The 15,350-nt window shown below is 41.2% G+C and overlaps 1 protein-coding gene across 1 annotated transcript in view; it reads left to right on the top strand.

Moving 5' to 3' along the window:
* samd10b (sterile alpha motif domain containing 10b) overlaps positions 1 to 15,350 on the top strand; it is a 92,734-nt gene that overhangs the window by 33,351 nt on the left and 44,033 nt on the right. Inside the window, exon 2 of the mRNA XM_066672606.1 lies at positions 13,874 to 14,052. Within this exon, the coding sequence (XP_066528703.1) occupies positions 13,874 to 14,052 (179 nt within the window). The remainder of the gene's footprint in view (positions 1 to 13,873; positions 14,053 to 15,350) is intronic.

The following is a 15,350-nucleotide window of genomic DNA, read 5'->3' as shown; positions in this document are numbered from 1 at the left end:
ACCACATGATTCAGCAGAGGAAAATGTTGATTCTCTCACGTGTATATGCTGGAGTAAATACAATTAATAACAGGATAATGACTTGGGTTCACAGATTAAAGGCATGCGATCAGTTATGACAATTAATCCCCTCAACAGAGGAGAATCCCCTGCTGGGATTTGTGAGGAGTGGGGGAGCCTCCTCATGGGCCTGCATGCACTTTTTTGAAAGCCAATGAGATCCACTGAACCAGAGAGATGCTTCCCACTGAACACACATATTGTGACAGCGAGGGAAAATACACACACACATACACACACAGACTCCCAACATCAGGACAATCTAGTCTGATCCAGTGGGCGTTTCAGAACACTCAATAAATTATTGAATGCAGTGAAGTTCTGTTATTCATTTGGTCTTAGCACAGGAGGGGAGTGGCTACATTGAATTGCTGTGAGTGTGTGATATGCACATATATATATGTGTGTGTTTGTGTGTGTGTGTCCTGTCCCTGTCTGACATGCTCTGTATGTTCAGCGGGAAGCATCTCTCTGGTTCAGTGGATCCCACTGGGTCTCCAAAACTCCAGCCAGGTCTACAGTGAGGTCAGGCTGACTGTGGTCAGTATTGCAGACCCATGAGGAGGCAGAGGGTGCTGGTGGTACAGTCCACCCCCATTCCAGCATTTCGGGCCGTTCTCCACAGCCTCATTGAAGGTATTTGTAATTCTCATTACTGCCCGCTTGCCTTTAATCTGTTAACCCAAGGTTTTGTCCTGTTATTTATTTTGGATACTCCATCAAATACACAAATCAATCCCCATGTGCCTCCATTGTACCATGTGGCCATTACCACAGACAGCAATTTCAGTCTAAACTTTTTTATAGTAAATAATAGTTGATCCCGCATCTGGCTTTCATTGTATGTAACTTTCAAGTCAACTGCTTGTCTGCTGTTTCTTACATATAAATGTGTCAGATGAATAAACACTGTGATTAACAGATTGAAAAATACAGGAATATGGCAAATGAGGTGGATAGAACCTTAAGGTTCTTAGATTTTAAGGATTTATTAAAATCTGTGTGGATACTTCATATTTCCCTTTGCTTTTATAGGTATCATTAGTGGTTTTCTTTAGTGAACATAGTTTAGACTGAATTATGATTCTTTAATGTTGTGTATTACATAACAAAACAAGTACATGCAAGCTAAGATGATTGTTGTCCATGAACGTAAACTTGTATTGTCGCTGTCCAATGAAAATCATTAATTAATTCATTCATTCATTGTCTGTAACCACTTATCTAGTTCAGGGTCACAGTGGGTCCGGAGACTACTCGGAGTCACTAGGCACAAGGCAGGAACACACTCTGGAGGGGGCGCCAGTTCTACACGAGCGACACACAAATATAATAAAATATTTTTTACAATAAAAACTGATAATTTTATTAAATTGACGGAAAAACCCGAGCTCGCTAAGGAAAATCTTGAACGCAACCGTGACGTCACTGGTGGACAACAGCTGAACAACGCCGCGGTAAAACACCATTATGACTGACTGTTATGACAGTATCTAGCTAAATAACCAACATTATTCATGACAATAGCCTAGCAATAAGCCAAACTCAAATGTAGAGGTACCGTTATTCTTGTAAATGTGATCGAAGTCGAACTCGAATTCATCCGACACTATAAACCTCCGTAATGCAGCTACGCAGCCGAGTATAATCTGAGCCACCGAGTTTAGCGAGTCAAGCTAACGTTAACTAACACCAACTAAAACAGGCGAAGTGAGTGTCCTTACCCTGTTTACCTCCATGTTACAGAGGCTCTTGAACACCTTTCGTTGGTTTCCTTACATGCCCATATTGTTGGAAAAGCGCCAGTGAAATGAGCTACAGATAACGGAGTGAGCGGATGGTCCTTTCCAAAGTGCTCGTTTAAATGTAGTCCATTTTCTGGATATTTTAGGATCTTTGGGCCATTTGTGCACAGATGTCCCAATGTACATTGAATTATTGCAGCCAAAAACAACACACCTTTCCTTCATTTTGCATTAAATTAAGTGCAACTTCTAGAGTTGTTGTCCACCATCTACGTCACAGGCAAGACGCCTATTAGAGTTTCCGAACACCGTTGGGGGTGGGATACCCAAAGCTCTTTTAAACCTTATTCCTATAATTAATAAGAAATAACATGTTTTCTGACTATCAATAAACACAAGTTAGGAACTCAAATTCCACTGTATTTATTTGTTTGACACTTTCATATAGCTGGTGCTTAGCCTTTAAAAAAAAACAGGTCCTACAAAAGTAGGAAAATGTAGGGAGTTTACAGGTGTTTTAAGGCTGTCTAGATGTGTGGTGTAGTTTTTTGTTTTGGTGATTAACTTTATGCTTTTTGTATGATTCACCCTCTCCAGAGTGGGGCTGAGAGTTAGCCCTCAGTCACTGTCCACATAGAGCTTGTTAGCACTGTAAATGTAGTCAGTGCGCTAAAGAAGCGTTTTGAAACATCTCCCTCAATCTGTAAGAAAGAGAAGGAGAAAAAGGAAAACTCAGGAGTGTTTCCTGAGAAGCTGGGCATTTAGGACACGGTTTCTTCATCAGCTGCTCAGGGGCAGTGATTCACATTTTTATTTAAAATGTGTCTATATATACACGTATTATCGGGAGATTTTGTGATGAGTATGCTGATTGAAGCTCGGATAAAGCAACAACATCTGCTTTAGTGGTAGGTCAGCTGAGTCGGGCAGATGTTCCTTTGTTTTTTTATGCTTGTAATTAAGCCCTTGTCTCATCAGTATGGCTTATAGCTAGAGCAAGCCATCTTGGGCTACAGGAGAGTAAACACTGCATTAAATACCCCAAATCTAAATGAAAAAGAAAGATATTTTGTAGCTGGGGCAGAATGCAGGAATAGCTCTTGACTGGATCTCTTTTGCTCTATTCCTTCTAGGACTGTTGCGGTGAAAGAAATTCCAGTGTGGTGATTTAACAGGGCTCAACACTGCAATTAGTGACAATACTGCCCCAAATTAGGATACGTTCATTTATCCTGATTCTAGTGCTATACTCCTGTCACCTGGAACCTGTCTGAACTGTTCCTTTTGAGGCTGCTCCATGACTTGGCGTTTGTGGAGGCAGTTGGGCTTCGATAGCTGGAGGACAGCTAACTAGATGGAATCTCAGATGCGCATTTCCGTGTTCCACAGTGACTGGCGTTTCACAGTGACTGGCACAGAATTTGTATATTGCTTTGTCTAAACCGGCAGGTCGGTTGGTGCGGTATTAAAGAATTGCGGTTATTGCAATAGCCCTTATTCCTTGAATCTAATTCCATTTTGGTGACCCTCATGATGCAATAGTTCAGACGCTCGAGATAAGTAACAGAGTGCGTATTGCTGGCGTATTATTGAAGACACACACAAGAAGAGGTGTGAACAGAGGAGGAGATGCCAAGAGTATTTGGAGCTCATGAAATATCAGCATATTCCTATCCATCATCAGCATGGAACTCTGAAGAACCGCTTCCAGATGATGTGTGGACCATGTGGTCAGAGCATATGAATTATTCATGGTCACATTAGCGTTGTGTCCAATGTAGTCAGGAAGTATGGGTCCATTCTGAGGCTCATGAGCATACTCTTCACTTTGTACAGTTGTGCAGTAATGTGCCTTACATGATCTCTTTTCTTCATTCTTTCTTCCACACGCTGATGAGTGCAGATGATGGAACATGTATCCACTCTTATTTAAATAAGACTGAAACATACTATCTTTGTTCATTCATTTATTGATGAAATTTGCCAGTGCTACAGCTGTGAGTGGCAAACACATGTGGACCTCTAGGACAAACAGTGCATCTGAATGTGAATTTAGAGTCAGATGTGTTCAGTCAATGGGGTGATGATCAGGTGTGAGTGGGTGCCCTGGGATCTATCAAAGTCTGATATTCACAACACTGTGGCAGTGTATCATGGGCAGGAACAATGGAGATTTCTGAGAACCTCAGATAAAGAGTTGTTGATGCTCGTCGGGCTGGAAGAGGTTATGAATCCATTTAAATGGAAGAATTCAAGACCTCTGTTGTCCACCCCTGGAGAGGCTGACCAACAACGTTTACTGAAGGAACAAAGCGTGTAATAGTTCACCAGGCAACGTAGGAACCCAGGGTAACTTCAAAGCAATTAAAGACCTTTCTCGCATTGGCTAATTCTAATTATCATTGGTCCACCATCAAAAGATCACTGAATAACTGTGGACTGCACAGAAAGACAGTTTTATTGCTCACAGCTCCAATGTGGGGGTTTCCAGTGAGCATTATGAGCATAAGCTTATGTGCAAGTTCTCCAGAGAGTTCTCTCAATTCATTGCATGCCTTTCTTCTGAGATTATAGAGTCTATAAACTGTGCATGCACATATGAACGTATTTGACCGCAATGGGTGCACATTAATGTAACACAAAGACACTGGCAGTATGATAAGTTCTGTCACATCCATAAAGCTGAACGGTGGGAAAAAATTGAATGAATTTCCTCGTAATAAATTTGTCACTTTTATTGTTCATGAAAATATATTGTAGGAGGCTAAGTCTTTGCACACTTCACATCATTCGAATACCCCTTTGGTGTTTTTCCCCGATGCATTCCCAGGTGAGTGTTTCAGCTTATGGTGAAGTTGCTAACCAACCAACACAAGATTGGCTTCCAGAACGAACTGTTGACACAGATGCGTTTTTTGAAATCAGTCATAAACTGGAGCAGTTTGTCTTGCCTCCAGCTCCCAATACTGTAAACAATGAAGAAGAAAATACGCGGAATCATAGGGGAATTACACTGGCTTTCTCAAAGACTTGACTGTTTTATATCTTTTATATATATATATATATATATATATTTTTTGGCGACTACTCCACTATTCAGAGTCCTAAATCATACGATTCAAAAAGTCTTTTTTAAAGTGTAAGAATTAAATAAATCCCCCTCTACATATTAAGGCTAAAATATGAAAAAGTGTGAACTTCCCCTTTAAATGCTAGTCGTAAGTCGGATTGCCCCTTTAATAAAACACAGCTCCAGTGAATGCTTTTGTGTGCGCTGCGCAATCAATAGTAAATTAGTGTGTGTGTGTGTGTGTGTTGGGGGGGGGGGGTAAATGCATTCAGGGATGTACCTTTGAGGCAACCAAGGCCGTTTCAGTCGTCCTCCTGCAGCGATAAGCCTCCTCTTGTACTTCACTCTTTTCCTTTGACATTCCTGACTGAAGCATTAGCTGTCAGCGAGATTTAATCTCAGGCTCCGTGTTCACTTACATTGTGCACGGAGGCTCACAGATCTGATGAGGCAGACACACTGCTGTTCCACTGTCAGCCCTAACAGCATGTCTGGACACTCTGTACGCTGACCCACATGTGTAGTGCAAATGCAGCTCCACATAAAGATGATTTGCTGTATATTGATTCTGGCTGTGGGTGCATGTCCATGACCATATGTGCTTAGGTGTTTCTCTCTCTCTCTCTCTCTCTCTCTCTCTCCACTAGATGTAGGGACATTTCTGTAAGGATTCGATTCCGTTCAGCCATGAGAACATTAACGAGTCCACGTACTAATCCTGGATTATTAATTTTCTTAATCACAAAAACCTTCTCTACCTCATCCCAAAGATAAACACTGGTGCTGAACTTCACTCCACATTACAGTGACCAGCACTGGAGATCATATATATGTGTGACATAGACATCAGAGCGTACCTGAATACTCGTGCCTTCGTGCTTCAAGCTGCATTTGAGAAGGTTCTTGGAGCGATTCGTTGGTTGAAGGAGGGTAGAGGGGGAAATTGCAGGCACATGTTCATTCCAGCTCGCTCACACCAAAGCCAGTTTATGGGAGCAGATGACCAAAACATGTCACGAGTGAATGATGTTATTTTTTAAAATTTACTCAACACGCGCACACGTTTCACCAGGGCCGCGTCTAGGTGGGAATAATTTCACGCTTCATTTCTGGGATTTAAGATAGAGAGCCTGAGGACCCCCCCCCCCCCTGCCCCACCCCCGTAAAATATTCGGTGGTTACACATTTGGACCCAGTAGCCGGGGGCGTGTTATGAGAAATGTGTAGATTTAGATATTGAAGAAGCAGCGATTCAGCACTTTGGTTTCTGTTAGTGGGAGAATATATTTGGCATTAAACATAGTTCCATCTTCCGTAACCAATCGGGGGGGAAGTTCAGGGCAGTTGTGGATTACTGAAGAGCATTTTAAGGCTGTTTTCTGCTTCTTCTTCTTCTTTTTTTTCCTGTGGTGTAATATTTCGTTCATGTTTCAGGATTGAGACTCAAAGGAAACAGCAAGGGTGATGTCAGTAGGTTTTTCAGTTCACAAAGAAAAACACACTGGAAGTGTAAAAACCCTTCAGGCAAATCTCTAAAGCACAAGTGACAGAAGAAGGCAGTGGAAATTACCCACAATGGACTGCAGTGTGATGCAGTCTTTTAGGGAGTGAATGAGATAGTGTAAAAGTACTTGGGTAGGCCACTGGGGACCAGGCTTAGAACGACCTTCCTGCAGAACCCTGCCCACTACCACGGTAATAGCTAATTACTGAGAGGTGGAAGGAGCTGGAAAACGCTGGGAAGTTTTAAAACTTTAACAATTAGTCTTAGAGGAGGGGTTGGATCTAAGTAGTCCATCTATCACATTTCATTTCCTTCAAGCCTCGATGCATTTACCCTTGGCTTCCTGTATGCGCTCTCTCTCTTTCACTCTCTCTCTCTCTTTCTCTCTCTGACTTGCTCTCTTCCTCTTCTCTCTCAGTCTGACTCATTTCTTATATCTGCCTTCTATCTGCCTGATCTATCTCTTCCTCTGTGACCCTTCTCTCTCTCTCTCTCTCTCTCTCTGTCTCTCTCTCACTCTTTCTTTCAATAAATTTCAAGAGTCTCTCAGTGTCTCTCCTTCTCTCTCTCTCTGATTTCTCTCTATGACTGGGTCTCTCTTTCATTCTCTTCGTTCTTTTCTCTAGCTCTAGGATTCTCTGTAAGAGACATGATCTTCCTCCCTCTCTCTCTTGCTATCGCCTCTCTTTTCTAATCCTTACCTCCAGTCCTTCACTCTTCTTGTGCTGATGGCGAGTGTGCTCTTTGTCTTCATGGAGAGGGAGGTTAGCACTTAATGAAAGATCAATGGCTGCAAGGTCGAAAGCCAGAGCTGAGTAGGACAATGGAGAGAAACTCGTTCTACTGTGTACACCGTGACACTTATTCCAGAGAACTCTGTAGAAGACATGAAACGCAATGTAGCATCAATAATATTAGATACATCATGCCTTGACGTTCTAATAAGAAGATGTTCAGTACCAGTCAAATGTTTGGACACACCCTTTTTGAGCCATTTTCCACATATTGTGAATGGGCACATGTTCTCATTCAATGTTTTTTTTTATCTTTGTTTATGTTATTTTCTACATTGTAAATGAATGTGGATGACATTAAAACTGTCACTGTTTAAATCCACTGACAGCTTTTAAAAGGGAAAGTATTTTATATTATGGTGCTCTGTGATGAATGGCCTACAGATACTCATACATTTGACAGTTCTATGGGGCAGTTTACCATTATAATAATAATGGAGTTTATACAGCTATATAATCCCTATCCTGTTCTGAATTCATATAAGGAACACTGTACATGCTTTAGGGGCGGCACGGTGGTGCAGCAGGTAGTGTCGCAGTCACACAGCTCCAGGGACCTGGAGGTTGTGGGTTTGATTCCCGTTCTTGGTGACTGTCTGTGAGGAGTTGGTGTGTTCTCCCTGTGTCTGCGTGGGTTTCCTCCGGGTGCTCCGGTTTCCTCTCACAGTCCAAAAACACACGTTGGTAGGTGGATTGGCGACTCAAAAGTGTCCGTAGGTGTGAGTGAATGTGTGAGTGTTGCCCTTTGAAGGACTGGCGCCCCCTCCAGGGTGTATTCCCGCCTTAAGCCCAATGATTCCAGGTAGGCTCTGGACCCACCGTGACCCTGAATTGGATAAGTGGTTACAGATAATGAATGAATGTACATGCTTTAACCTATGTATTAAATGCCTTATTCCTGACAATATCATTCATCAGTCATTCAACATATTGGTGGTAACTAAAACTGAACTATGAACTGCCATGACGTTGTAATACACGTGTTACATTATTCAGAATGGAGGCTTAAGCTGTAACTTAGCCAGAAATAAATAATGTAAAATACACTTGTATCCAGAGTCCCTCACAGTTTTATTCACGTTACAGAGGTTGTTTATTGCAGTGCTAGAAGTCTTATTCAGAGACCCTTATATGGGGGTATTTTAGTGTTAAATACTCAAGCTAGGAATCAAACCTCAGCCAAACACTGCTAGTGGCTACATTTGATTGGTGCCACGTAGTCATGTGACAGAGCCTCTGTTGGAAGTCTCGACAAAACAAAACAAAACAAAACAAAACAAAGAGATCGTGCATTGGACAAATTAATAAAAATAAATAGCGAGTAGCGAGTAGAATGTTGCTCAATGTAATGGAGTAAAAGTAAAAAGTTTGCTGCATTACACCTACTCTTATGGGCAATTTATCTAAAAGATTCTCAAGTAAATGTAAAGGATTAAATGTAGTGGGTTACTACCAACCTCTGACCAAATGTTGTCTTTATTAGTAATTAGTGCTATATAACAGTATAATGCCATGGGGTGGGTGATATGGCCCTAAAATAATATCATGATATTTCAGTTTTTTTTGGCGATAATGATATCCTCGCCGGTCCACCTTGTAGATGGAAAGTCAGAGACAGTAGGTCATCCATTTTCTGTTTGTGTTGGCCATCCTCTAGTCCTTCGTCAGTGTTCGTAAGTCATTTCCTACAGGACGTGCTGCTGGATGGTTCTGGTTGGTGGACAAGTCTCGCTCTGCCACTGTGAAAGATTTAAAAAGTGTTCATTCAAGGGATGTGTCTACGTGAATAATGTGCATGGGAACAGACTAGTAAGATAAACGAATAAGCGCTGTCCCGACATGGTTGGGAAACAGTGTGTAATTCGGCACAGCTCAGTATTCTCTCAGCGCGCTGGACTCCTACACGAAACTCTAAATGGAGTGAGAGTTTCCCAAGTGCTGAGTGTTTTAATCTCCCTGCTGCTATCTGATTGTGGCTGACAGCCATAAGGGAAGGTGAATAGTGGAGAACGTTCCTATCTCCTCTTTGCTGCAAAGTAACTGGCAGGAATTGGCAAGGAGAGAACTTAGCTTGGACCCTTGGATCTTTTAGAATGACAGGTCTTGGCTCCAGATCAACTCTGTCCCTACATGGTCTTTCTCTAGATGTGCCTCCCACTTTCACTCTCTCACTCCCTCCAATCTTTCTCACTTCGCACTTTTTATTCTTCTTTCTCTCTCTCTCTCTCTCTCTCTCTCTCTCTCTCTCTCTCACACACACACACACACACACCTCTCCTTCTCTGTCTGATTTGACTGACAGTAATAAGGCGGGGACTGGGCTCTGTTTGCTGTCCTGCCTGAGGGAAAGGCCAATTCATGTGTTATCTGTGCCATATAAGTGACATGCATTTGGAGGAGTTGGCAGGAGGGAACTGTAACCACATCATAACTTCACTTCAGAATACTGGGATGAACTCTGGGACGTCGCTGGGAGAGAGCCGGATACAGATGAGTGACGTGTGCATCATTAAGAAAATAGACACACAGGACCAAATAACAAACAATGAAACGTGGCAGTTCATTTTAAATTCAGCTGTGACTGCAGATTTCCAGACAGAATGGTATACCAGGCATGATATGACACCACAGCTGCATAAGGTTTACCACAGTGGCATTTCACATTGCTCTTTTTATTGTGGCTTGTCCACTGTGTGTTTGAAAAGTTTGAAGACACTCTTTATAATTCAGCTCCTTTAATTTGCACTCCTTTTGAACACAGACGATCAAATGTGCTCATTAATTTTTAATTGTAAACACTTAATTATACTTATCGTATCACCATAGACAGACGGCAAATGGGTTTGTAAAGGCCCCCAACATGGGACTGTGGAGCAGAGGAACAGCATTCTGTGGAGTGAGGGAGCTCTATCCTATCCTATCTATCATGAGCATGTGTCCGGCTCGACTCGACTCGACTCAGCTCAGTTCGGCGCGTTTAAAGCTTGTCCCTTTTCCACTAGCAGAGCTCTGGTGACGTCACAAAACCCCATCTGTAACAGGAATCGCTGGCTTTGTTTTAGTTTTTTGGACTGAACACAGCTCCATGCTCCAATTCTCACAGATCAGTTTTACTTGTTGCACATTCGGCTTTCACTGGAAATTTTTGGCCCAATAGCATATAAACCTCTTCAAAACACCTTGAGGTAAAGCTACGAGTCCGATCAAAATATGAAGGCTACTGTAATTTAAGAGATTTAACAAGCAGTGGTTTGCTGGATTTGAATGGGCTTTGCATTTTGTGGTGATTGGCATGGCTCTGGCCAATCAGCGCTCAGCATGGTTTACACATCACCGTTTAGTACCTACTCGGCACGGTTGGGGCCCGGACAGAGCTGGGACCAAAAACTTACCAGGTTCCAGGGACCAGGGACCAGATTTGGCTGGTGGAAAAGCAAACGATCCGTGCCGACTCGAGTAGAGCCGTGTAGGTTCCATGCAGAGGAAAAGCGCCAATATTGGACCGAATGTGGGAAGGGGTTTGTGATCCACAACTAATCGGCCACATAAGTACCTGACCTGACCAATGCTCGGATGTTATCAAATATTCACAGAAATGTTTTAAAATCTAGTGTAAATTCACCTCTCAGGATGAAGGCTGCAACTTGTCCTTAACGGAGGATTGATTAAAGGAGTGATTTTTTTTTCACAGAGAACACTTTCTGAGAATGCTTTATTTACTCAGAGACATCAGAAACACTGTGTGAAACAACACAGCCTCTGCCTCTCACAGCTGTGAGACTGAGCGAAGCTTTCTTAAGGGCCTTAATGCCAGCTTTTTAGGCTACTCAGTATTGTGAGGGTTTGCTGTACGTGTTTCATCTATCTCTCTCACACACACACACACACACACAATACTAAATCATTAAATAATTTTACATGCCAAGTACTCTCTGTAGCACTAATCAAATCAGCTATCCTGGCAGATGGGCTTACATAACTCAGCTGGCTGACCGAGAGAGATACACAGGGAGGAAAAAGGGAAAAAGGGAAAAAATAGCTTTTATATATATATATATATATATATATAAGGCTAATGCTTTTCATAAGAACATCTTTAGGCCTGATGCTCTATTCTTAATTTGCTGATCTGTGGTTGAGAAAAGCAGCTCAGAGCACTGTGCAACAAAGAGGGAATTAGTGAGAGAGATACAGTTAGAGCGAGTGAGGCAAAGACAGAGAGAGGAGAGAGAGAGAGAGCGTGAGAAAGAGAGAGAGAGAGAGAGAGAGAGAGCCTTAAGCTTATAGAGCAGATAACCTGCCCTTACAATAAGGGTTATTTGAAGCACAAACGCTTGCACAGACTGATTCATTACATTTACTCCACATAAATCTAAATGTGTAAGCTATATCATTCCCATAAATGTGATGTAAAATATACTATAGGAATGCAAATATGTACGCAATATTGAGTATAGTCCATCAATATAAAAAAAAAATTATATATATATATAACACTGGCCTGTATTCATCCACGTTGTGTAAAAATATGTTTGCAAAAAATGAACACACACCAATTTCACACACTGGTTTGCTATTAATAATTATTCATGAACATTGTTATTTTTACATGTAAACAAACAATTTTTATGGTTTCATTTTTATTATTTTGATTATTTTATATTCATTCATTCATTATCTGTAAGCTCTTATCCAACTCATGGTCATGGTGGGTCCAGATCCTACCTGGAATCATTGGGCACCCTGGAGGGGGCAGTTATTTTATATGATTTTTTTTTAATATGATTTAATTTCATGGATCAAACTACTACAGTCTTTTCTTTGTATTTTTAAAATCTTATTTGTCTAAAATTATATGAATTTTCATCTTATGTATTACCTCTGCTGCATGGTAAACGAGGGACACCCTCAGTGTACCCAGATTTTAAATAAAGGTAAATGAATGAACAAATCTAACTGATAATAGACAGTGTGGACTTCAAACTTGGGCTTCAAGCCAGACTGAAACACCAATATCTGAGGGGAAACTTGTGATCATTGATGGGACAACTGACCTAAAAATGCACAAAACAATTTTAAATGCAAACCTGCAGGAGGATGTTTAGAAACTTCTCAATCAATAACAATCTGAAAGCGTGTTTCCATTTTCTGAAAGAAGGCCAGCGCAGTAGAAATAGTTCAACGCATCACATTTATTGTTTAGAGGTTTGCAGCAGCTTAGGGAAGTGGGAAATGATGTAATTGTATTAGTGCAGGGTACAGCATGTGGGGACAGCACTGTCACACACTAGACTTACATCACGACATCTGCCGTTGTCCATTAAGCTTCAGCTGGACAGACAGGTTCAGGACTGCTCAAGGTTGTTCTGTGACTCACTGTGAAAAATGCAGCTTGAAACATTTGTTTAATTTTGAATGCACTTTTTGGCATCATCTCCATGACAGAGACCAGACTGACTTTGATGTTCCCTGTGATGAGGCATGTCTTAACTTGATTTATAAATTTATTCACTTTTTAATGTTGGTTTACAAGTACATCAACTGTATTTAGGGTTTTAATCTGTTTATTTTACAAAGTCTATTGCACATTTTAGAATATATAATGTTTTAATAAAAAAACAAGTATTATTTATTAAAAATGGGCACTGATTAGAAGACAAGCGCAAAGAGAAACTAACCCAAGCCTAGTTTAGCTGGACCGCCATTAGCCATTGGCAGAGAGTTGTTTCTGGCATTTAAAAAACAGGAAAGCCCAAAATACCCAAGGTTTGGTGCTTCATATCAGTATCTTTGTTTAAATGTGGTTTTTATTCTGTGATTATGTTGGACAGAAAACATGGAGTGCAGGACTAATGAATGCAGAAATGAAAAAAGGAGCATAACATTTTGTTCATAATATAGCACCGGCATCTGTGTTTTTCTTCTTCATTTTATTTAAAAATAAATACTAGATGATCTACCACCAAAGAACAAAGAAGACCAAGAACATTTAGCTGATTTTAAAAATTACAATTACTTTTTTATTCAATGTACAGGTAAAGCACGTGAAGTTTAAGGTGCCTATGTGTAGCTATATGGAGTTTTATAAACACACCAACACAAGAAAATGTCTCTCCACCAATTCCCTTTACAATATTTCAGGCAAAGACACACACTCACATGAAATAAGACAAATTCAGCAGTTCTCCAATCTCTTTGAGATATAATATGTGTGTTGCCGAGTTCTGCTGAGCCTGTGAAATAACCAACGCCGAGCCATGGCTCTGGCCAACGTGCATGGTGTAGCGCCAAACACAGCCCCAGAAACACACACAAACGAAGCATGATCCTGTCTTATTTTCTCTGTGAAATATGGCTAAACTAACAGTTCCTACTCACAATGTTGTGTTTCAACATTAGGAGTCAGTTATCAGTTTGCGAAAAAGCCACTTCTAAGCCGGGCCGGTAGGTGGTCCAGCAAAAATTAGAGTTAATTTGATGAAGATTATAATGATATGACTGTGTTAATTTAAAAATTCACTGGATTTCATGATGAAGATGATGGTGTTGTTGACTCTAATGAAAGTTTGACTGATTATAAATTAAATGTGCTATTCATTTGTTTTAAGTTGTTTAAGCAATTTAAGTTTAAAATGTGATTATAATGTTTGTTGCACTCATAAGGATCTCTCTCTCTCTGTCTCTCTCTCTCTCTCTCCAGCTGCGTCCAGTTTCAGTTTCTGCCGGGGTGCACTGGACCACACAGTCTCTGCAGAGGAGCTGAACTATCAACTGCCACGGAAGTCCGGCGGAAACCTGACCTGGCATGAGGGCCGCAGTCCGAGAACATCAGGCAGAACAGTCAAACTGTTACAGCAGCCCGGCACTGAGGGTATACAGGTATAAACATTAAACACCCCACACACAGGCGTGCTGTACTACCTTTCACACTCATAGTCCTCCCTGTGGAAGAACAGACTGAAAAACCTGTGGATTCTTTCAGGCATTTCTTAGAGAAGGAAGCTTTAACACCGTTAAGGTCTTTTGGGTTAGCTTTTCAATTGCACATGAGGAAGAAACGATTGCAGCATGTGTGTGGGTAGTGGTTGTGTGAACAAGCTTTGCTTAGGAGTGTGAGGTTATAACCCATTGGAAAGGAAACATAAAAGAGTCGATATATTTGAGATGATGCTTAGTTTTGGCTTTGTGTAATCTTCTGTGAAATATAATGTATTAGTTGTTTCTTTCAGCGTAAAAGAACGTTCAGTTTTCATATAAATCACAGCCAGTTCAGAACACTCATACACACACACACACACACACACACATGCCAAAGGTTCTCATTAAAAAGGTGAGTGTCAGTAATTGCGCAGTGCTCTGATGTGTGTTTTTGTGCTCATCTGTATTTTCCTTTGTGTTTCCGCTTGCTGTCTGTGAATTAGGGATCATCGTTGGAGTGTGTGTGTATTTGTGTGTGGGTTTGTGACACAGAGAGAGAGAGAGAGAGAGAGAGAGAGAGACTGTGCCTTTGGTGCATCCTCACACCAGACTAGATTTACAGAATTTGTCAAAGCCAAAGGGAGTCAGCACACACACACACACACACACACACGTCTCCATCTTCCTGCGCTTTTCACTTCCTTTTCCTCCCTCGTCTCCTCTTCTTCCCCTTTTCACTTTTTGGAATCTCTTGAAACCTCCACCATAAATGATTAACATCCTTCCTTCTCCTAGACTCCTAGAGGGTCATGTAAGGAAAGTTCTTACTTATTTAAAGTCCCCTGGCTTTGGGTCCACTGTTAAATCAGCACCTGTGATGTTTCATTCTCTCAATGCGTGATGGCTTCAGAGAGTCTAACAGTGTGTGGAGGTATGGTGCAATACTTTACTTATCTTGCATGTCCAGTCTGACTCACAATAGACAGTGTCATAGAAGCCCAGCAGAAATCCAGGCCCAGATGCCTAATGAGAGGAGGATGAGGTGGATGAGAGTGCCATGAAAAAGTTCCCAGGGAGACAAGAAGAAAGCTTTGAAGAAATACTCATGCTATTTCTACCTAATCTTTATCAGCTGCATCTGTATTGCACTTCTTAAAAGCACAACAAAGCTATACCTGCACAGCTGGGCATCACTAGCTGAATTTACAAATTTGAAGAGGTGTCTACAAATTAACTGTAGCAAACAGTAAATAACTTTT

The sequence above is a fragment of the Hoplias malabaricus genome, chromosome 5, assembly GCF_029633855.1.
Source record: "Hoplias malabaricus isolate fHopMal1 chromosome 5, fHopMal1.hap1, whole genome shotgun sequence".
NCBI lineage: Eukaryota > Metazoa > Chordata > Actinopteri > Characiformes > Erythrinidae > Hoplias > Hoplias malabaricus.
Note: the sequence above shows the minus strand (reverse complement) of the source record. Positions and strands in the feature narration are given on the sequence as shown.